Here is a 24395-nt window from a genome sequence, read left to right on the forward strand (position 1 = left end):
GGTCACATGGATCCACGATGGTGGGGCTGGGCTTCTGGAACGGAAACCTTGTGAAATCCTCTTTCTTGAGCTCTGTCCATCCCCGCCTCCCCCACTCTCTGAGCTGTGTATCCTGCTTGCCTGCGAGGTCCCCGATGCCGATGCAGCAGCTCCAGGAACAGCTTCCGTCTGCCTTGACACAGGGAGGGGCGGCCACCAGTCACCCCGGAGGCAGTGACACCAGTTGGTATGACTGCGCTGTACTTCTCAGTGCTGGAGACCACGCCGGTACTTTTGACCGCATCAGTAGCTTCACTTTCTAGTCCTGAAATTTAGAGAAGGGCCATATTGAAGCGTCACACGGGCAGTATCTCCCCCGCCTCCTCTCTGGATTGTAAACTCCATGGTGCAGGTAGCTTTTCGTGGTACCCGCAGCCTCAGCTCATTTACCTGGATGGCCGCCCAGGTGGGGAAGCCATACACACCTGGAAAACTGAGATGCCCCGGGGAGGGTGGGGGTTGGGGGCTCTGCCAACACACCATCTATGCAGCGCTTTAAATGGCTCCAGCACAGACGTGAAGGAAGCGAAGATTATTTTTATTTACATTCTGGGAGCAGCTAGTTAACAACATGGCAGATCAGCAAGACAGGGCAGGGGTACATAGCATTTGAAAGATTCTAATCAGAAACCCACACTCGGGAAATGGCTGCTTCAAGATTTGGCTAACTAGAATCAACACTAGTTTGATCTAGAAGGCTAGATTAAGAATTAACTCTAATGAGGGTGGCTGGTGGCTCAGTGGTTGAGTGATGAAGTGATCAACTCTTGATTTTGGCTCAGGTCATGATCCCAGGGGGGTGAGATTGAGAGCCCTGAGTCCAGCTCCACACTGAGCATGGAGCCCTGCTTGGGATTCTCTCTCTCTTAAAAAAAAAAAAAAAAAAATCAGCGTCAATAAGTCCAATGGGTGACTTTTTAAAAAGTGATTTGCCAATCATGAACTGGCTGGACTGTCAAAAGTATGAGTTGGCTAGAAATATCACATGGGTCCCTCTGGCTCTGGACTCAGAATTCTGAGCCTGTTTTTTGTTTGCTTATTTAGATGCTTTTATGGGGTTTCGTCACCTGGCTCTGATAAGAAAGTTATCTGAATCTGCCTTTAGAATAGTGTTACATCTGCTCTGAGGGAAACCTTCATGCAATTCTGTAAGAATCATTCCTGATATTCTGAAGTTCATGATTTGGCATCTTTATTTCTTTTTAATGCTTTTTATTTATTTTTGAGAGAGAGACAGAGTGTGAATGGAGGAGGGGCAGAGAGAAAGGAAGATGCAGAATGTGAAGCAGGCTCAAGGCTCTGAGCTATCAGCACAGAGCCCAATGCGGGGCTTGAACTCATGAGCTGCAGGCCCATGACCTGAGCCGAAGTCGGACACTTAACTGACTGAGCCACCCAGGCGTCCCTCGATTTGGCATCTTTAAATTACTCACCAGACTCACGCCTAAAGTGTTTCCCCGCTGCAGGATGGCTGTGTTCTCCCTGGCACGTGAGAATCGATGTCAAACCCTCCAGCCGCAGCCTCTGCGCCTGTGTCTTGCTTCGTGTCCATGTTTTTCCCACCTAACCACTGCTCCCCACTGTAGCGATGAAGGTCAAGTCCCTCTTTCCCCGTGTTCCTCTGCCCCCCAACCTCCCCGGGGCTCTAGCATGTGGCCCTGTGTGGTGGACATGCCTTTACTTCTTGGGAATTATAGGTAGTACAGTTCCTTTTAAAGGCAGCTGGGTCTGTGTCTGTCGTCTGACCATATCTGATTGAAACAAGTCCTGCGCCTGTTTTAAAACAAAACCAAGGGGTGGGCATCTGAAAACAAACACAAAAACAAAAACCAGAGAGAGCTGAGAGCTCACCAAGCTGGCACAGTCAGTGTTATGACTGTTCTTGCTAACACAAGCCTGAACGGGCGCGGGACTGCCGCCTCAGCTAGCTTTTGCGGTCGTGGGCCATCTGGGGTCAAGGCCATGGGGAGGAGGCTGGCGGCCCGCAGCCACCCCTGACTCCTGGGGGCTCCCGATGGCCACAGAACTAGTAGATGGGTACAGCAGATGTGTCTGTCCCCAGTGCCTCACGCCCGCCACCTCCTGCCATCACAGGGCCTGCGCCTGTGTGTGCACGGAGCTAGGTCCTCCCCAGGGGCCCCTCGGAGGACACTGCAGCCTCCGTCCCATGGTTTTATGGGCAGAGCATTATGCGTGTGGCTAAATTTGGTACAGGCAGCACGGTGAAAGTCGGGGTGGAAGCCCCCCCTAGGAGAATATTTAGAATATTCTCCAACACGAGAACTGGGCTCTGGTCCCAAGGAGCCCCTGTGGTTAATTGTTTCTGCTCCCTGTTCTCCTGTTTGTAACAGAAGGTGGGGGTGTGGAGGTAGGGGGTTCCCCTGAAGCTTCTCTCCAGCTATCCAGCCAGACCCCCTTCTGTGAAGGATGGTGGGGTTGTTTTGGCCTGGAGCTCTGTGGCCCCCTGCACCGCAGGAGGCTTTTAGGACTCAGACTAAGGGAGCCAGGCCACTGTCTCCAAGACCAGCAAGGAGGAGGCTGAACTCCCTGAGGGCTGCGTGTGTGTGTGTGTGTGTGTGTGTGTGTGTGTGGCATCAGAGCCAAGGAGGCGGCCGGCCCTGACAAAGCCTCGCTGGAGAACCAAGGCACCAACTCAAGAGAGGCCATCACACCCAGACACTAGCCCCCCATCTTCCTGTCTGAGCCACTCAACAGGCTCAGTGGAAGCCCCCACCAAACCCTGGCCAACAACGCTGATGTCCCTGTCCCTCTCTGACCCCGGTTCTACCACGCCAGTCACAAGGACCTCTTTCTGTCCCCACATGCCTGCTCGTTGCTGACTCAGGCCTTGTGCTCACAGAAGCACTTGCTCTGCCCCACTCCGCCTTTGCAATCGCTGCCCTGTTCTCTGCCTTCACAGCCTCCATCGTTCTTTATTTTTTACTTAAAAATTTTTAATGTTTATTTCTGAGAGAGAGAGAGAGAGCGAGAGAGAGCATGGGCAGGGGAGGGGTACAGAGAGAGGGGGAGACACAGAATCTGAAGCAGGCTCCAGGCTCCGAGCTGTCAGCACAGAGCCCGACGCGGGGCTCAAATCCATGAACTGCAAGATCATGACCTAAGCCGATAGTCGGATCCTTCACCAACAGAGCCACCCAGACGCCCCCCACACCCCCCCCACGGCTTATTTATTTATAGGTTTGGTTGTGATCTGTCACGTCGTCTAGGCCCGAGTCTAGGGAGCTTGTCTGTCTGATTCACTCCTAGCACATATTAGATCCTCAGTGAGATTTTGTTGAAATGGATGAATGAATACACCCAGCCACTGAAAGACCACATCGTGACCACCAGGCCACTGGGTGTTAGCCGACAAACCATTATCAGATTAGGGCCCTGAGGGCATGCGCGAGCATTGTTCTTGGTGGAATTCACACTTTAGGTCTGTTGAGTTTATTACTGTAATTCTGTAATAAAGGTGACTGACCTGCATATTACCATTCCCAGGGGCTCTGAGGAATGGGAATATGTCAACCAGAAACATCCATGAAGCTAGTTACCTGGATTTGTAGAGCACTGATTGGGGGTTAATAAGCCTTGGTTTGTGACCCTGATCTCTGCTGATCTGATGACTGAGCCTTAAAAGTGGCATCCCAGGTGAAAATGCAGGTCTACCAGGGTCAAGGGGACCCTCAGAGCAGGAGGGAACACGTCCTAAAGTCACACCGGGAGCATCATACAAAGTGGTTTATTTCCTGGACATTTTCAACAGGTACTCAGCCAGCAGGATATTTCCACCTAGGATTTAGTGGGATTTTCGACTTTCCCTAAGAAGAGAATGGCCTTGGTGGCTTTGTTGATCAGCAGCAGCAGGAAGGACCTATTGAAGCGGATGACCATGTGAGAGGGGCCGTCCTTTGACCGGACTATGAGCTTCGTGGCGGTGGCTGCTGCGGCCTCAGTCCCCTCCTCGCTGACATCCAGCACAGCCTTGTGGGCAGCCTGCCAAGGGAAAAACAAACGTCAGCGGTCCCCAGAGGGGCACCTTTACTTAACTGAGCTCTGGGGTTGTGCCTGGAATGGTGATGCCCCCCACCTTGAGGGACTTAAAGCTTATATACACCAGATGCCTGGCATTAGGTTTGCGGCTGCCATTGATACCGGTCAGCTGGCCTTTAAGCGTGGAGTTGAGTGGTTACAAATTCACACCGGAAAGACCTAGGTCTGAGTCCCAGTTCTGCCACTTATTGTTGCAAAAGTTATTTAGATGCTGCAGTTTTCACTTTTCAAATCTCTGGAAGGGTCATCATAATGGTATATACCCCACAGGTCATTGGCGAATTAAAGGAGATCACATTAAAGTATGTGTGTGGTAGTATTGCTACATGGGTGCCCTGGAGACATACGGAGGTGTTATTAAGTACTGGATCCCTTCTGGGTCTTCTAGAGAAGAAACTTACCCTGGGGTTCATGTTCTCCCAAGCTTCAGGGGGCCTGAGAACTCCCAATAATTACAGTCATTGTTGTTCAGATGTGCATATAAACACATAATTGGGAAAAGGACCATTACGCTTAGTGTATTCTACTTCTATATTCTTTCCCTGGGCATCAATGACAAAGGTCCTTTTCTGTGACCCAGGACCATTTCTGACCATTATAATGTATTATCAAAATACATTTTTTAAGTCAGGGATCAGAAACCCATAAGCAGAAAAGGACTAGACTGGGAGACCTCATAGAAGAGCCAGGAGTCCACGGGCACCTGGAGGGCCCACTCTCACTACACGGGGCACTCATGGCTCAGCTCTGGCTGGTGGATGCTATGTTGGAGGTTGGGCTCAGTGTTGCCATGTGGGAACTGAACTCAGTGATTTGTTTCAAGACAATCAGAAATCTATACTTTCAGGTACAACATCCTACATGTTAGCAGTTGGCTCTCTCTTTCTTTTTAACACTGGAAGCCAAACACAACCCATCTACAGGGTACTAATGGCCCACGGGCAGCCAGTTTGACTGCAGTGTGAGGACCCAGGCTTCATGGGGCCGAGGTTGAATGCCAGGTGGCCACTTGCTCACCTGCATGGGTATTAGGTAGTCGTGTTACTTTCCCAGGACAGGCCTGATTTTCAGAGAACTGTGTGGTTGGACCTGAGGAACATTTGTTTGAAGAGGGATAAAAGTTGCCTGTGTATCAGAGGTATGAGGCCATAAAGCCACGGCCAGGCCTGGCAGCCATGAAACTTCTGCCCCAGAGAAATCACTGTGCCTCTCAGGGTCTGTGTTTCCCCATCAGTGAGATGTGAGAGCTTCAGTAGCCAGGCGCTGTAGGCTCCTCCCACTCTACCTGCTCAAATGTTCCTGTGGACTAACTCACTTTGGAAAGCTGCAGGAAGCCTGTCTTTGTGATTCCAGAAAAATCCGCGTTTTCGTTAAAGGCATCCCAGATGCCCATCTTCGGGAGGATGGTTTCCAGGTCATAAGAGGCAGAAATGGAAAATTTCGGAATGAACACCTCTATCCACCTGTGGAGATGGAGAAAAGGAGAAAGTGAGGTCACAAGCCCCTTGGTCTCTATCTCTGCTTCTAGGTGGCATTTCAGGAGACTCTGTTCTTCCTCTAGGTATTACTGCTAAAGTAGTCAATACATCTGTGACAACCACGCCAGTTTGCTCTGGACGTAAAGCCCCCTAAGATAAATGAGACAAAAGATACCCTCATGAAGTAAGGGACAGAGAATACATGGGAGTCCAGCAAGGGAGACTGTGGCACAGATCAATGGGGCACCAGGCAGTGATGGAAGTGCATCTGCTGTCCCTGGCCCAGCATGTCCCCTCTACCCTGCCCTTCCTGAGACAAACCCTACTAACCCCCAAGAACAGCAGAGTCAACAGGCCTTCCTGCAAGGGTGGAAATATTCTGTTTATGCTGTTCCATCTTTTCGCCACTAGCCACATGTGGTTATATCGAGCAGCTTAAATGCGGCTAGTGCCAATGAGGAAAAAACATTTTTGTTTTACTTAATCTTAGTTAATTTAAATTCACATAATTAGTAGTTAGTGACTACTACATGGGCTAGTATATCCTTACAGGTCAACATAAGTTTTTCTTCCTCATTAATAATTTTCCTGGACCAACAGTGAACAGCCTGCATTTACTGAGCATTTACTATGTACCAGTCATTGTCCCAGACAATGATATTCCTTTCCACTTTAAAGATGTCAGAACTTACTTTTAATGCTTTGTGCAAGGTCATGTACTTGGTGGGTCACAAAACTGAAAGCACAAAAGTGTTGGTTGTAATCTCAAATCCTCATTGATGGGCATCAGCACAATGGACAGCTCTCTCTTCCTTGTTACTTGGCCTGCGCTGGCCTGGCCATCTCCTTCCTGCTGTCTGCTGCTCTTTATAGACTGTCCCCTGCCCCAGGCTCTGTGCTGCCTCCTCTGTCCAGCCCTGGTTGTGGTCAGAGAAGAGAAGAAACCTCTGAAGGATCCTACGGTGTTCCTTAATTCTCAGCTTACCTCTTTGCCAGGGCTGATTTCTTTGCCAAATGTGCCCTTCCTGAGCCTCTCTGTCCTGTCCATCCCTTCATGTCTTATCTGTGCTCCTGATTCAGATGCACCATTTCCTTGAAGTCTTCCTTCCACCTCAGCTACAACTGATCTCTCTTTGCTCCGAAGCTCCTTAGCACTTTGTTTGCCTCCCCCTGGGCATTGATCTTTGTCTTTCCTGAATTATAGTTATCTTGATATTGTCTTCTCTCCTCTTGGACTGTGGGCACCTGGGAATGAAGCCAACAATGCCAAGAGAATATTGCTAAGAGATTGTTTGTAAGGCTTTTATATTCCTTTGTATCTTATGGTTAATATCCTTTTGATACTCTCCATAATAATTACAGAATAACCTGGGGTGGCTGAGTGTCTCAGTTGGTTAAGCGAACGACTCTTGATTTCAGCTCAGGTCATGATCTCATAGTTCATGTGTTCAAGCCCCATATTGGGCTCTGTGCTGACAGTGTGGAGCCTGATGCTTTCTCTCTCTCCCTCTCTCTCTGCCCCTCCCCAGCTCATGCTCTCTCTCGCTTTCTCTCACTCTCAAAATAAGTGAATAATCTTAAAATAAAAAGGAAAAGAAAGAACTAATTAGTAATTACTTTATACATAGTAATTGTTTTATGTTTTCAACAACTTATGAGTTCAGTGATATTATTCTCACTTAATAGGTGAGCATCAATTTTTTTTTGCTTGTTTATTTTTATGGAATCATTTCATAAAATTTAATATTGGATTGGCTGATAGAATGAGTTCTGCTAGTGTGGAATAGCTGTAATGCCATAATAGCTTTGCAAGGACATACTAGCTACATGGCTGTAGGCAATTCACCTCTCTTCTCAGAGCCTCTATTTCGTTATGTGTGGATGGGGGTGGCAGTGTTCTTCACCTGTCAGGCGACTGTGAAGTTCAAGTGGGAACACATATGCACAATACCAAGTTCACCACCCAGCATGCAGCTGCCACTCAATTTGCAGAAGCGATTACTCAACAGCTGTCATCCTTGGATGTATGTCCCCATCCTTTCCCCCATTCTTGGATGTACACCATCACCTGCCTCAGGAGCCTGGAAATTGACACAGATTCCCACCTCTTCCGGAGTAAGAGGCTCCATCGACTCAGTGTCCCAGCTGACAAGGCCTGTTCCAGCTGCCTCATCTTGCCCTGACCAGGCAGGACAAAGAAGGCCATGGTGTTGCCGGTGTAGTCCATCTGTAGCACTGAGCAGTTCAGCTCCGGATCCACCCCAAAAGCAAATTGTTCCACCTGGTGCATCATTGGGACCTTCACGGTGGTCCTCTGGCCCACCAGGAATGGGGAGCTCTTTCTTGTATAATCAGGGTTAAAAGGCTTCTCCCACTTGGCTGGCACAGAGAGAAAAGAGAGGTCTTTATGTCTAAGTGTGATCAGCAAAAATGACGAAGCAAGGATCTCCGAAAACTCTCTCCTCCATAAAAGCAATGGGAAAATTGCCAACAGTGATCAGAATGAGCTCTAGAAACTAACCAAACTCTTTCAGCAAATTAGGAATGGTTTATGAAAGTAAAGCAGCTAAATCTTGGTAAGAAGGTGGACTTTGTGGTATTTTAACTTCCATTCTCCATGTCCTAGCTCTTCAGGAGACTTTAAAAATCATATTGTGCATTTTCAGTGAAACCCAGCAACCTGGCAGCTACAGGAGGGCAAAAATAGGGCTGAAACCCATTCAAAGACTCAATCTCAAAATACTGTTATTTGACCTGTCTTGTGCTTCTCTGGGAGGCATCACCTGCAAAACTGTCTGCTTTTGATCTATCTGGTTTGGAGGTCAACCAATGCAAAAAGCCTATTCCTCAGAGGAAATTAGTCACGGGCAGTGATAAAGTTTGCAGCCCCAGAGGTAACAGTTGGTGCAAACAACAGACTAAATCAAAAAGGTTAACAGGACAGGCTGGAGATAGAGGCGGGGGTGGCATCTGCAAAAATGAAAAGAGTAAGGACCTCTGTCTGCATAGTCACCCTTCCATAAAGACAATAAGGAAAACTGGCAGAAATAGTCAGAATCAACTTTTTTGGAACTCTGGAAATTAATCAAAGGCGTGTAGCAACCTAGGGAGAGTTATTTCAAGAAACATGGCTGAATCTCAATAAGAACAGTCCATCCTGTGGTTATTTTAACCTGGGCCAATCCTGTCCTCTACTCTGTAGCTCAGCAGTAGCCTTGAAAAATAGCAGCCTGCATTCCCCACTACTGTTGGGAGAAGAGCTGACCTGGAAGTCTTTCAAAGACTCATTTTCAAAGAATTATTATTACTTGGCCTGTCAGGTAGTTAACTGGTGCACAGTCAGTGTTTAAGCCTTCACCTCAAGGGATTGGAAGCTTTTTGTTAGAAACAATTACAGACAAATGTTTTAGGTCCATGGTTGCTTGGGTGAGCATAACAGATGATACAAACAACAGAGTAATACAACATTCTGAAAGGAAAAGCTGAGGAATAAGATATCCATTGGAGCTTTGGAAAGCTTCAATATATACTGGGGGTTTAGAGGCTCCATTCATGGGTAAAGCTGTATGCATATTTGAGAAAAAATGTAAGAAGCCTCTAAGTTCTCACTATGGCTGAAGGGTCTGCAGAAACAGAAAGTGAAGACTGAGTCAGAGTTATAAGCTGCCTGGCTGAGGGTTGATGACACACCCTACCATGCACTCAAGAGTCTTCAGCAAAGACTAGATTTATTTGTTCCAACCACTTAAGAAATCTCTGCCCAATCATAGCTAACCACTCGACCAACCAAGAAGACATTTTGGTGGCCACACATGACAAAGTATAGACTTTAAAAAATTAGTTCAGAAAGGTCACTCAAGAAACAACTACTGCAGCAAGCAAAAACAACACATTCTTGGGAGGGGGTGAAGCTGATTTTCAGAGCTGTGACATTACATTATTTCAAAAAAAAAATATAAGAGATAAAAAGAAAGTATGTGTCATAAACAAGAAAAAAAACCAAGCTGCTAACATGAGCAATAAAAGAAGTAACACTGTAATATATCTTATGGACATTAAAGGTAAATAAAGGAATACTACAAACAACTTCATGCCCACAAATTTGATAACTTAGATGAAATATTCCAAATTTCCAAAACTTACATAAGAATAAACAGACAATATGAATAGGTGTATATCTATCAAAGAAATTGACATAATCAAAATCTTGCAAAATAGGAAATACCAGGGCCAGATGGATTCACTAGTGAATTCCACCAAACATTTAAGAAAGAACTTATACCAATTCTTTATCATCTCCTTCAGAGGATAGAAGCAGAGAAAATACTTCCTAACTTGTTCCAACAAGCCAGCATTGCTTTAATACCAAAATCAGACAAAGACATTGCAAAGAAGGAAAACTACGGACCAATATCTCTTATGAACATAGATATAAAAATCCTCCACAAAATATTAGCAAATAAAATCTGATAATGTATAGAAATAATTACATGCCACAACTAGTAGGGTTTATCCCAAGTTGGTGAGGCTAGTTCAACATTTGAAAATAAATTAAAATAAGTCATCATACCAAGAAGCTAAGCAAGAAAAATTAATCATACCAATAGATGAAGCAAAAGTATTTGACAAAATCCAACACCACTCATAATAAAAATTCTCAGTAAACTAGGAATAAAGGGGGGAAATTTTCTCAATATGATAAAAAAAATAGCTATAAAAAGCCCACAGCTGACATCATACTTATTGGCGAGAAACACAAAGCTTTTCCAGGTATAATGCAAGGATGTCTCCTCTTGCCACTTCTGTCCAACATTTTACTGGAAGTTCTAGCTAATGCAATAAGGCAAGAAAAAGAAATAAAGTGTATACAGATTGGAAAGGAAGAAATAAAACAGTCTTTATTTGCAGGTGACATGATCATCTATGTAGAAAATCCAAGAGTCAACAAAGAAAAGAACCCATGAAACTGATAAAGGATTATAGTAAGGTTGCAGGATACAAGGTTAATGTGCAAAAGTCCATTACTTTTCCAAATGGTAGCAATGAATAAGTGGAGTTTGAAATGAAAAATATAATACTATTTACATTTGCATCCAAAAAAATTCTTAGGTATAAATCTAACAAAATATGTGCAATATCTATATGAAGAAAATTATAAAACTCTGATAATAAAATGAAAGAACTAAATGAATGGAAAGATATTCTATGTTCATGAATAGAAAGTCTCAATATTGTTAAGATGTCAGTTCTTCCCAACTTGATCTGTAGATTCAATGCAATCTCAATAAAAATCCTTGAAAGTTGTATTACAGATATTAACAAAATAATACTAAAGTTTATATCAAAAGCAAAAGACCCAGAATAGGCAACACATTATTGAAGGAGAACAAAGTTGGAGGACTGACACTAACCAACTTCAAGACTTACTATAAAGCTACAGTACTCAGGACAGTGTGGTATTGGTAAAGAGTAAACAAATGAACCAATGGAACAGTGAGAGAACTTACAAATAGACCCATGTGAATACAGTCAACTAATCTTTGACAAAGGAGCAAAGGCAATACAATGGAGCAAAAATATTCTTTTCAACAAATGGTGTTGGGACAACTGGTATTCATATGCAAAGAAAAAAAAAGAACCTAGACACATACTTTACATCTTAAAATTTTGTTTTTAATTTTTAACTTTTATTTATTTTTGAGACACAGAGAGAGACAGAGAATGAATGTGGAAGGAGCAGAGAGAGAGGGAGATACAGAATCTGAAGTAGGCTCCAGGCTCTGAGCTGTCAGCACAGAGCCTGACGTGGGGCTTGAACCCACACACTGTGAGATCATGATTTGAGCCAAGATCGGATGGACACTTAACCAACTGAGCCACCAGGTGCCCCTCAAAAAAATTTTTTTAATGTTAATTTATTTTTGAGAGAGAGACAGAGAGAGCACAAACAGGAGAGAAGCAGAGAGAGGGGGAGACACAGAATCTGAAACAGGCTCCAGGCTCTGAGCTGTCAGCACATCTGAGATCATGACCTGAGCTGAAGTCAGATGCTCGACCAACTGAGCTACCCAGGAACCCTCATACTTTACATCTTTCACAAAAAATTAACTCAAAATGGACCACAGACCTAAACATAAAACACAAAACTATAAAACACCTAAAAGATAAAATGGAGAAAAACTAGATGTCCCTGGGTAAGGCAATATTTACGTAGAACACCAGAGTCACAATCCATGAGAGAAATGATTGATAAGCCCAGACTTCATTAAAATTTAAAACTTCTGGTCTGTGAAAGACGATGTCAAGAGAATGAAAAGCCAATATTTGTTAAAAAAAAAAAAAAAAAAAAAAAAACACCGCACCTGATAAACACTGTTATCCAAAATAGACTAAGAACTCTTAAACTGTAACAATAAGAAAACAAATAATTGCATTAAAAAAGGGGTCTAACCACCTTTACAGATCTCTTGTCAAAGAAGATAGGCCGATGGCAGATAAAGATGAAATAATGGTCCCTATCACATGTCACCAGGCAAATGCAAACTGGAACAGCAATGAGATATCCACAAAACGCCCACTCACATGGCCCAAATCTGGAAAACGGACAACACCGAATGCTGGTGAGGATGTGGGGCAGTAGGAACTCTCGCACGCTCCTGGCACGAACACAAAACTGGTACAGCCACTTCGGAACACAGCGTAGTGGTTTCTTTCCAAACCAAACATACTTTTGCCAAACAATCCTGCAATCATGCTCCTTGGTATAAGGAATTGAAAACTGTATCCCCACAAAGCCCTACATATTATATGATTCTATTTATATAAAATATCCAGAATAGGAAACTCTATAGAAACAGAAAGTATATTCTTGTTTCCGGCGAAGAACATAAAGGAAGAGTGAGTGCTCATGGAAATGTTCTGGAATCACATAGTGGACGTATTTGCACAACCTTGTGGATATACTAAGAACAAAGCCCACTGAACTGTACAATTTAACATGGTGAGTTTTGTGGTATGTGACTTATATTTCAATAAAAAATAAGATTAAATTAACTGGAACAATGTATATATAGCACAGAAGACATAATAGGGGCTCATGGCATATTGATTCTTTTTAGTTCCCTTCCCTCCTTGCAGGATGGATGGAGAAATGGGTGGAAGGGTGAGTGGATGGATAGAAAGAAAGATAAGTGGGGGAGAGGTGGATGGTGGGAGGGAGAAAGGAAGGGAAGAAGAGAGAGGAGAAGCAGGGAGGGATGATACAATAGCAGCCATGACAACTCTGGCCCGAGAGTCCAGCCCAAGCCCACGATGCTGGCTTTATCGTCGTCCATCCAGTTAGCAGAGAGCCTCACACATCAGGCACCCAGCCAGGATCATGGAGCAAGTCAGGTGCAGAGGTGGAATTCAAACCCAGGGCTGTCTGACTTCAAAGCCAATGTCCATTCTGCGGCAGCACCGTGTCTTTGCAAACTGTAAAGCTCGAAGCGGATGCCTGGGGGATGTGAATGGCAGTTAACCTGGCCTGTCTACACTTCCACACCTATACAAGTGCTCTCACTTTTGGATTTGCCTCTTAAGTTGTGTTGTCAGAGATCTCTGTGTCTCTCCTTGAAAACTTCAGGGGGCACTGGGGCGGCTCTGGTAGCAAGAGATGAGGTCCTTACTCACAAGCTAGTTTCCAGAAGATATTCCCCGTGGGCTGCCCACTGAGGCCAGTGTCAGCCTCTTAGGACACATAATCAGGTTATCCGGACACAGAGCTGAATGAGCCCCCTTTGTAATTGATAGACTCAAGCTAGGAGAGGGAACAGAAGGTATCTTCTGTTGCTACAAAGTTGATTCGAACTCAGCCTTCCTGTTACTTCGTTGTGCTGTCTAGAGCTTGTCTAGTTTGCTTATTCAATGGGGGGTAAAAAGGAACAACATTAAAATCAATCAAAATCAGCCTCTCAGACCCTTACCTTTAAAGAAAATGTGGTTCACCAGGACCATGACCGTCAAAGGTTCAAGGTCTTGGATTAAGTCTACAACCTTCCCTTTGGTCTCCTTCTCCACATAGCTGTTGATCCTCTTACGGGCGGTGGAGGTGCTAGAGAAATCTGTAGAAAAGACTTTCGACTCATACAGCCTCTTGACATTGTCCAAGAAATCTGTCTGTAGGCGCAGCTCCTTTTTGATGAAGAGGACACTCCCCACCCTCAAGTCCAGGTCTTTGCTGGGGACACGGAGTGAGTGGAGCAGGTGCTGGAAGGCCTGGTGGATGGCGGACTCAGGCATGTGTGTGAGGTTGAACCCCAGTCCCTGGAGGATCTGGGTCTTGGTGCCTGAGCGGGCCCCGAGGGAGAGCATGGCCAGCGAAGCAGAGATACTCAGCGGGGAGAAGAAGACGTTCTGATCCGGAGTCTTCAAAACCAGCCTTCGGTATAGGCGGAAGGCAAAGTTGGTGTTTCTGGAAAATACCTGGGAGGTAGGGGTGTTCCTTGTGGGGGAAGGGCAGGGCGGTCCTTTGCTGGGGACCCTGGAGGGGGGCACACAGTAGACTGGAGCACAGACGCCAACAACTAGGAAAAGTTGGTAAAGGGAAGATACCATTTTGGAACGAAGTAAGTCTGCAAGAGAGGAAAGAAGCACCGAGGGAAGGTAAGCCGAGTGTCCAGCCTTCCGACACCCCATCCCATGCGCAGTGGAAGAGGGGACACACTGGACAGTTAACAAAGCTCTCATGTAACCTTGTGGGCTCTTGCACTCCCCCCCCCCCACCCCCAGCCCCCATGCAGATATTATTGTTGTCTTTGCTTCACAAACAAGGAAACAGGCCTCGGACAGGCTTGGAGGCTGCTGTGTGAGCTTGGATGGTGTCAAAGAGGAAGCCACAAGCCCAACATGCTATCACTTATACCTAGTTCCCAGCTGGGCTTAAAACCTGATCCAAGTGCAGTTTTAACCTCCCCCCGAACTGCAGTCTTAACCAGTCAGTCAAGAAGTTTCCAGAGGCGCCTGGGTGGCTCAGTCAGTTAAACATCCAACTTCAGCTCAGGTCGTGATCTCACACTTTGTACGTTTGAGCCCCGTGTTGGGCTCAGGGCCTGGAGCCTGCTTTGGCTTCTGGGTCTCCCTCTCTCTCTGTCCCTCCCCCACTTGTGCTCTGTATCTCTCAAAAATAAATAAGAGCTAAAAAAAAAAAAAGAATTTTTCCATCAGGCCAGAGGAGGATGAGGCCATCTGTGTGGGGAGACCCCCTGCCCCCCCATAAAAACTTGCCACTGTGTACACCTCCCAGCAGTGGACAGGGTGCTGTGGGAGTTGGGTTTCATCGAGCCCCTCAGATCTTTAAAGTTTTTGCCGTGGAAGGTCATTAGCAGCAGCAGCGCCTGATGCGGACGGGCAGGCAGGGGCCACAGCCGGAGCCTGACCTCAGAGCTCTGTGCAGAGAGGGCTGGACCCCCCCCCCCCGCCCCGCTGGGCTGTGTGTCCTCCCAGCCTGCCCCCCTCCCTCATCTGTGAAAGACTGTGGCTCCGAGAAGAAGTGAGATGGCCTGTGTAATACGCAGCACGGCGTCAGGCTCGCAGAGGGCATGACTTCAAAGCTGCTTCCCCCGCCACCTGGTGGTCGCTGCTGTGACTTTGCGGTCCTCACTTAGAAGCAGGGTGAAGGGCAGCCTTGTCCCCAAATATTCCTGACTGTGGGAAGGGGTGGGGTTGAGGGATGAGAAGCCCAGCCTTGCCCAGGGATGAGGGGCCACAGAGCAGCAGGGGCCCGTGTCCCTTTCGGGGCAGGTGCGGGTGGGGGTGGGGCTCTCTGGGCACCTGCTAACCCAGTGGTACCTCACCGAGGATCCACACCCCCTTCAGCAGACATGGCCCTCTCCCCAGAGGAGACCCGACTCCACGCCCCAAGCCCTGGGCTGAGCAGGGGAGACCGCCCTGGACCAGTAGCCCTACTGGGCAGTCAACTACAAAATGTCTTGGCCCCTCATGGCCCTGACCTTCTGCAAGCCGCTGCTTCTCTCTGAGCCCCAGGGAGGTGGCCTCAAAGGTGTCTGTGGCCATGGGCCTCAAGGGGCAGATCCTTATGCTCTTGAGGAAAAGCTCTGACAAAAGCTTGTTCATTCGGCTCCTAAAATCCAACCTCTTTTCAACCTTGACCTCTCCCCATCCCCCACTCATGTCCCCCTCTGCTGCCTCTTCTGTCTCCCAGGCCCACGAAGGCCCTTGTCCCTCTCTCTGCTGTGATGCAACTGTGGCGGGGACTGTGTGAGTCCCACGTCAGTGAGAGGGACCCTCTGTCCTTCCTGCACCCACCCCTCTCTGGACTCCTCTCTCCCAGAGGCCACTCCCTGCACCCCACCTTTCGCCTTCTCTCCCCGACTCCATCCCCCGCTTAGCTCCCGGCTAAGGTCACTCCACCACACTGCGGACGGGGGAGCTTTCTAGCTGCAAAGCTCCTGTGTCCCTCCCCTACTCAGATTCCTCACTGACCGTGGGAGGAATGGCCAAGCACCTGCCATTTAAGGTCCTTCTCTGTTGGGCTCCGACTTCCCTCTGCAGCTTCATCCCCAAGCACAACGCTGTCCTAGTCTCCTGGAAAGATTGCATGGCCCTCCGCCCCGGCCCCCTGCCCTGTCTTCATCTGCCTGCTGATCTAGCTGCAATGTCTGAGGGCTTCATTCCATTCTAAAACCCCGCACTCCCTGTGGCATGCTCTTCTGGCAAGGCCCCAAACCAGAAATAACCCACCCATCTGCCCCTTCTTTGCCAAATGTTGGAGACGCAGTGACTCATCAAGTCAGCTTGGTCTGTGGTGAATCCCCAATCACCGGTTTTTATTTGCCTGGCAATGGAGCAAGGTCACCTCGCTCTCCCATTGACTACAGGGCACATCTCAATCTTTTCTGTTTCTTTATGATGGATTAATCATCATCCACAAATGCATGTGAGCGTGCACACACACACACACCCATCAGACCACCTTGCCGCCTACTCCCAAGAAAGGCCCTCAGAAAAGGAACCTATCAGGGCGCCTGGCTGGCTCAGTCAGTTAAGCATCCGATTGGCTCAGGTCATGATCTCATGGTTTGTGGGTTCGAGCCCCGTGTTGGGCTCTGTGCTGACAGCTCAGAGCCTGGAGCCTGTTTCAGATTCTATATCTCCCTCTCTCTCTGACCCTCCCCTGCTCATGCTGTCTCTTTCTCTCTCAGAAATAAATAAAACATATTAAAAAAGAAAAAGAAAAGGAACCTATCTTACTCCTCCCCTCAACCCCTCTCCAAACTTTAGAGAGCACCCTCATGCCCATCCCAGGCCCCTCACACCTGTCTCTTCTGTAATTAAATGCTCCCCCTCAACTATGTTCATGCCATTGGCTTTTAAACATGTTCAAGACTTGCAGGCTGGGACGAACAGCCCACCACCACCGACACAGCAAAAACCCCTCTTCACCCCTTCATTGCCTTCTAGCTGCTGCCCTGTGTCCATCCTCTCCATCCCGGCCCGAATCCACACAAGCTGTGTATTCATGGTCCTCATGGTCTTACTTCCGCTCACCCTTGACCCACTCCAGTCTGGCTTCCGGGTACACAGACACGGGACCAGCCTGCAAACCTGTCTGTATTCATCTCAGCTGCCTTCCTTCGTAGCAGCTGACACTGGAAGCCACCCTCGTCTTCTTATCCAGTCCCTCCCTGTGGCTCTGTGACACCACGCTCTCCTGCGTTTCTCCTCTCCCTCTGTCCCTCCTCCTGAGTCACCTCTGTGCTTCCTCTCTTGAGCCCGGCTTCTGCGCTGTCCTCCGTCAACAGCTGATCTCATCTCTCCTGTGTCTTCATTACTGAAATGCAAATTGCTTATTCTTTTTAATCCCCAGGCCACGCCTTTCCTCTGAACCCTGTATTTCTTTTTTTTTTAAGTTTACTTATTTATTTATTTAGTGTGTGTGTGTGTGTGTGTGTGTGTGTGTGTGTGTGTGTAAGGTGGAGGGAAGGGCAGAAAGAGAACCCTAAACAGGTTCCGTGCTGCTGGTGCAGAACCAGACACAGGGCTCGAACTCACAAACTGTGAGATCATGACCTGAGCCGAAACCAAGAGTCAGACGCTTAACCCACTGGGCCACCCACATGCCCTATGAACTCTGTATTTCTAACCACCTACTTGATACTCCCTCTTGATGGCACACACAGACCTGAAGCTCAGTAAGACCCTAAATGAACTCACACGGTTTCCTAAACTCTGTCTCCCAATAAAAGTTACAACTGAGACTTTCTTTCGACATCTCCATCCACAGCACCACCACTCACCTAGGTATTCAAGCCCAGGGCTCATCTCTGTGCGTCTTTCTTCCTCCTTCTCCACGCTGACTCATCACTTACCTATTTCCATGTTTTCGAGTGGCTTCCCATTTTCCAGAGCGGGTACCAGTGTCCCATCCAGCCTGCACAAGCTGGGATCCACTGGCCCCTCTAACTTCAGTCTAGATCTCAGAGCCCTTTGCTCGGGACTGCCGAGTCCAGCCATTTTACCCATTCTTATCCTCACAGGTGATCTTTGCTGCACCCCATTCTTTCTACTGCTTAGGTCCTATGTCGTGTCATACCCTTCAGTAAGTTCTCTGACCACTCAGATAAGGAAAATTCCCCCTCTGAATGTTTTTATAGTACCATTAATTTCTTAGTGAAATCCTTACCATGGTTACAATTTCAAATTTCTTTGTGTGATGGAAAATTAAACGAGTCAGGGGACTTTCCTCTCTTGTCCCCCCCCTGTACACCACTGTTCAGCCAGTACAATGGGCTCAGTTAAGTGTTTGACAAAGGAATGAATTGCAATAAATTAAATGGGCAATTTACCTCTGAGAGGTCATACTGATTGGAAAAGAGCCAGAAAGACCCTTTCAGGGTCTTAATTAAGGTGATACTTGCATGGCACATACAGGTATAAAACTTGGGTTGACTTATACTTGTGGCCAAGACAAAGTAACTGACGCTGAATTTATGAGGAGTTGTAAACAGTCAGAAAATGGGATAAAAGGGGGCACCTGGGTGGCTCAATCGGTTAAGCATTGATTTCGGCTCTTGATTTTGGCTCAGATCATGATCTTATAATTCCTGAGATTGAGCCCTGTGTCGGCTCTGGGCTGACAGCACGGAGCCTGTTTGGGATTCTCTCTCTCCACCTTTCCCTTCCCCTCCCTCCACTCTCCCTCTCTCAAAAAAAACATTAAATATTTTTAAAAACTGGGCAAAATACATGAAACAATCGAGACACTGAAAAAATATGTGAAAGAATTCCGACATTGGACAGCAGGCAGAGAAGGCAAACAAATTAGGGAACCCCTGTGATGATCCCAATTTTCTGTCTAAAGACACTTTCCAGATACAAGGAGGGAAGAAACCCAAGCAGAGGCTTGCCGATGGCTCTCAGAATTTAGGAAAGCAGAGGCAGCTATGGTGTGTGCAGCAGAAGCGTGCATTAGCTTTGATCCAAAGCTAAACGCTCAGAGCTGTGAGCATAAAGTGAAACTCCACCAGGTCAGCCCAAAAGCAAAAGCAAAACACAAAAGCTGCTGTGAAGGTACAAACAGAACAATTTCCAGAGTTCGCATAGCACGGGGGTGGTGGGAGGAAAGTTCCTACTGGACAGAGTTGGGGGATGTCAGTGAGCATCTAAGGCATTCAGTAGAGACCCAGAAGCGTCATATCTTGACATTAGGGCTAAACTAACATTAGTTTAAAGCTGCTCTCGACACCGTAACATTTTATCTGAAATACAACATTTTATCATGAAAAGATGATAAAACATAATAAAATCCTGGACAGGATTTTAAAAAGTCCTGCGTGTATTTGTGTTGGCTTTCTTTTCTTTCTTTCTTTCTTTTTTTTTTTTTAATGTTTTATTTATTTCTGAGAGAGAAAGACAGTGTGAGCAGGGGAGGGTCAGAGAGAGAGAGGGAGACACAGAATCTGAAGCAGACTTCAGGCTCTGAGCCATTAGCCGGAAAAAAAAAATTGTAAGAGAAAATTTAAATGGTTGAAGGAAAGCTCAGTGAGCTTGCAAACACACCAGTATGGAGCTGTCCAAACTTAAAAGAGAGCAGACTTGGGTGGGGGGGGAGGGGGAAAAAACAGAGCCCCAGTGACCTGTGAAATGAAAGCAAGTGGCCCAAAAGATGGGTAGCTGGAGTCCTAGGCAAGGAGGGGGTGGGAGAGAAAAAGTCTGGAAGAAATGACAGACAGAAATATCTGTGTAACTTATTCTATGTAAACTCTACGTAAGTAAAGAAAAACTAGGGACGCCTGGGTGGCTTAGTCGGTTAAGCGTCCGACTTTCACTTAGGTCATGATCTCGCGGTTCGTGGGTTCGAGCCCCGCGTCGGGCTCTGTGCTGACTGCCAGCTCAGAGCCTGGAGCCTGTTTCAGTCTGTGACTCCCTATCTCTCTGACCCTCCCCTGCTCACGCCGTCTCTCTTTCTCTCTCCTAGAAATAAATAAAAATATTAAAAAAAAAAAAAAGAAAAGAGAAAGAAAAACTAATGACAACACAACAGAATGAATACAGCCCTGCCATTTCTTCCCCTGAGCCGTAAGGTTGCACTTGATTCTCAGTCTGTCTAGATTGCCCTCCCCTCCCTCCCCTCCTGACAAATGGCTTTGCATCCTGCTGGCTCCAGCTCCACACTTCCCACTCCGCAGAGTCTTCCAGATCCCACGGAAAGTCAGCCCCTCCCTCTGCAAACAGCTGGAGCAAACCGCAGCAATTTACCTCCTCACGTGTCTGTATCCCTGTGTGCACTGTCTGGACCTTGTGTGGTTTCCTCCAGGGAAGGGGCCACAATTGGTGAGTGATGGGGAGAGAGGGAGAACAATAAAGGGAGTATAAAGATGGGGAAGGAGGTGGGAGGGCCGTGGGAGGGATGTGGGGAACCCAGAGGGCCAGGCTCTGCTGACTGGCCCACACCCAGAGACTTTTGTAAAGGCCCACAGTTGGTGAAACAGGTTGGCATCCTGAAGTACGGAGTTTCCCAAGCTTGGTTAATTATCAGGAGAATCTGTGTTCTCATTAAAATGCACATTCCCAGGTCCCGCCTAGAGCTACTGAGTCAGACTTTCCAGGGAAAGATGAGCCAACTTAGGAGTGAGGGGCGCTGGGTGCTTCCTTCCCACACATCATCTGCTGGGGTCCCAGAGAGAAGCTCTCTGAGAATACCTCCGTCTCTGAACACCTCAGGTCGTGGGAAAAGCAAATTCATAAGACCAGTCCTGCTTCCGGAGAAGTGACATGTCAGAAGCAGATGCCAACAGGGCCATCCAAGGTCCTATCAAGATGGAGCCTTATCCCAAGTCTATCCTCCTCCACTGAGCCTCTCCCCGGCTATGCCCAGGCTGCTCTAGACTCTTCTATTCTTGGCTGTAAGATCCCTGCCTACCTCACACATCTTTATGTTTCTGCCCTTTCTCTGGTTTAAATGGATCCTCACATCACTTTTTAAATCTGGCTATATCCTGGTACTTTATTCACATATTTTTAAAGTTTATTTATTTAATATGAGAGAGACAGAGACAGCGTGAGCAGTGGAGGGGCAGAGAGAGAGAATCCCAAGCAGGCTCTGCACTGGTAGCAGAGCCCAACATGGGGCTCGAACTCAGGAAACCGCAAGATCATGATGACCTGAGCCGAAACCAAGAGTTGGATGCTTAACCAACTGAGCTGCCCAGGAGCCCCTCATATATATATTTTTTAATTTCACCTATTCTTGCTTGAACGGTGGGGCAGATGGGATGCCTCAAGGTTGGAACCTGCAATGTCATCTCAACCAGAAGCTACTGTTCAGAAGCTCACCAAGAGGGCAACCCAACAATACCCAGTGTGGACGTGAGCACCTGCCCCATGGTGGGAGTGCTCCCAAGGCTCCCTGCACTCTCTTGCTGCAACCCTGTTCATTCCTTAGCCTGCCCAGAGTGGCCATGTGAGCCAAGCTGAGGGCGGAGGTGGGGAAGGAGGGTAGATCCAGACAGACCCTGAGGCCCTAAGGAGTTTTGTCTAATTGTTCCTTTGTTTGCTGTTGGTTTTGGCAAAGACATCACTGTTTCAACATTATAAGACACACAGGCTTCCTGTTCCAGAGGGATCTTCACCTTGGTGGGACTCCTTCCCAGCCCAGTCTTGGAATCTGGGATTCCTTTGTTCATACCACACCGAGAGAAACCAACGAGAAGGTTACCTGTGTTGGAAGGACAGGCAGTCTTCAGAGAAGTCTTCCTGGCTCTGGACCCTTTACCAGGCATCACTAATGTGGATGGGTGCCTACTGTGTGCAGAGTAGGTTCATATGCATTATATTATATAACCCACCCCCAAATATCCCCTGAGATGAATATGATGATCCCCCCTTCACAGAGCAGAAACACTAAGGATCGGGCACAATTAAGTGCCTTGCCTAACGTCATGAGCCAAATACATGGCAGAGCTGGGATTTGAACTTCAGCTTGTCTGATTCCAGCACCTCCTGCCAACCTCCAGGTACTTGAAGCCCTTGACAAAGTTCCTGAAATGAAGGATGACACTAGGCATCATGGTGTCCTAGGTTTGAATCTTGGACAGACAAAGGTCATTATAGCTACAATATGCCCATTTCTTCCTTTTTTTAAAACCCAGTAACAGCCTTCAGACTCAGAGGCTGCAGCGGATCTTAGACTTTATTTGCCAGATTGTTTGTGTCGCATCTATTTTTACAGTTATTCTCCACTTGTGGCCAGTTTTCTGGTTTTCTATAGAAAAAAATAGAGAATATCTGTATATATGATATACGTCATATATAGAAAACCAGAAATTATTTTTTTCTGCTTGAACCAATTTCTTTCTTTTTAACATAAGTTGATTTCAAGATCCATCTTGAGTAAATAATAGCACAAAGAGATGTGGATCTGGCCACTATATCAAGAGTGGCTTGGGAATGAAAGAAATTTATGAAATTGAGTGGAAATAGAGAGCATGTTTCCCAAAGAGAAGGGAGCCCCGGCCTCACACTCCCTACCATCACACGTAAGCACTGATGTGACCTAGCTAGGTCTGGACAGGAGGAAGCAGGGGACGGGTCCCTAAGCTCTCACCTGGCTTCTCCACGCCTGGGACCATGCCCAGCACACAAGAGATGCTAAGCAAGGATGTGCTGGCTAAATGAATGCATGACATTGAAACTTTGGAGCAGGCTCTATCATTTCCAAGATGAATGTTAAAGTGTGGTTGGAGATAGGAGAAGTTTTGGAGATCATCCAGGGCCATCCCATCGTAGCAAATGTGGGAAACAGAAGCTGTGGAAGGGGAAGGTATTTGCCCAAGCTGTATGTATTGTTAGTGTCTGGGCAAAGCAGGGTCAGGAACTAGGGCTTCCTGCCTGTCATTACCCTCATCAGCTCACCGGCTTGTCACTTCCAGAGTGTGCCCACATGAATGACCTCAGCCTGGGCAGACAGGAAACCAGCCTCCTGGCACCCTGCACGTGTTTGGAAAGCCACCTGCTCAGAAGCCGTGCAAAGACTTTCTGCATTACATGAAGAGCCAGCTGAGTCCCATCAAAGGGGCCTTTCTACCCTGGGGCTCTGACGATGGACGGGCACTTCCCTTCTTGGTTGGGGCTATATCCCTTCTCCTATCAGCCAGTAGGCTTGTGGTGGGAATCCCCGGGGCCAGAAGTCTCCAGAAGCTGATTGTGCAAGAGATCTCTTTTTGTGAAGAGCCAAATCACAAAATCTACCATCTCAGCAGTAGGCATCCTCTCCTCAGGGAGGCCCACCTGACCACCGCCAGCCCCACCGGCACCTCAACCACCCTCACCTGCTCTACTTCATGCCCTTGTTCATTTAGTAACCCTACTGTTTATTGGATGCCTGTGTCTACTAGCTGGGAGCCTTATAAGGGCAAGGAGCTATGTATGTTTTGTTCGCTGATGCATTTCAGGCCCCTAAACAGTCCCTGGCACAGAATGGACACTCAGCAAGTATTTGCTGTGTGTGTGTGTGGACAAATAAGCACTGCAATGCTTAGGGGGCTTGCATTTGGTCCCAGATCTGTGGCTTTCCAGCTGTGGGGACTTGGGCAAGTTATACAGTCCTCCCGAGCCCCAGTTTTCTCATCCGTAGAATAGAATGGTCACCCAGTGTGAAGGGTTGGTGGTTCGGTGACTTGGTGGGAAAACCTATGGGAGCCAGTCCCATGGGAGGCAGGTAGTAAGTGTTGGTTACTTCAAAGGCAAATCCATTTACTCCTTTATTCATTCGTGAGATCAGTCCGTCCACAAACAGGTGGCCCGTGAAGGCTTTCTAGAAGAAGTAGGCGTGGATCTTTTCTGGAAGCTGGAGTAATATGCTGAAAGGAGCTGGTGGGTGTGGCAGAGAAGGGAACAAGGGCAAGGTGGGGCAGGGTGAACAGGTGCAGGGAGGCGGCAATACCCAGGGGGAGAAGCAGGCATGGCCAATTCCGCCGGGTGGGCCTGCCAGCCCAAGACAGATGGCCTTCCCTCCCAGAGGACAGGGGATGGGGGGCTGGCCGTGTCTGGAGCAAGGGGGGCTGCTGTGCTAGTCCTTCTTTGCAACAAACACACACTGAGCATGTTCTCCATGGCATGGCCTGGGTGATGGGGCTGGGGGACGTCCCAGTCTGCAGCCAGAGGGACACTGAGAAACACAAGCGTTTGCCCAAGACACCCTCCAACTCAACACCAGGGACAGCTCACCATGGTTCTTCTGCTAAAGACCAGCATTCTGGGGCCCCAGCCTCACTGCCCACCTCCTCTGGTTTTATTTTGTTGTTCTGGCCACATTAATCTCAT

The 24395-nt window shown here is 47.4% G+C and overlaps 1 protein-coding gene across 2 annotated transcripts; it reads right to left on the bottom strand.

Annotated features, from left to right (window-relative positions):
* Positions 1–3834: 3834 nt before the first annotated feature.
* Positions 3835–20394, bottom strand: SERPINA9 (serpin family A member 9). Of its 2 annotated transcripts, none has more exons than XM_039254548.1 (5): positions 20331–20394; positions 13538–14185; positions 7679–7952; positions 5411–5558; positions 3835–4038 (listed from the first exon to the last, which is right to left on the bottom strand). In XM_039254548.1, the coding sequence occupies exons 2-5, from the start codon at positions 14166–14168 to the stop codon at positions 3835–3837; spliced, it is 1257 nt and encodes a 418-aa protein (XP_039110479.1). In that variant the 5' UTR covers positions 14169–14185; positions 20331–20394. The 2 variants fall into 2 exon arrangements, with proteins under 2 accessions (XP_039110479.1, XP_039110478.1); XM_039254547.1 differs by lacking the exon at positions 20331–20394 and having other exon boundaries at positions 13538–13646; positions 13938–14168.
* Positions 20395–24395: the final 4001 nt, after the last annotated feature.

This window comes from Hyaena hyaena, unplaced genomic scaffold (assembly GCF_003009895.1).
Source record: "Hyaena hyaena isolate Hyena2069 unplaced genomic scaffold, ASM300989v1 scaffold_493, whole genome shotgun sequence".
Lineage (NCBI taxonomy): Eukaryota > Metazoa > Chordata > Mammalia > Carnivora > Hyaenidae > Hyaena > Hyaena hyaena.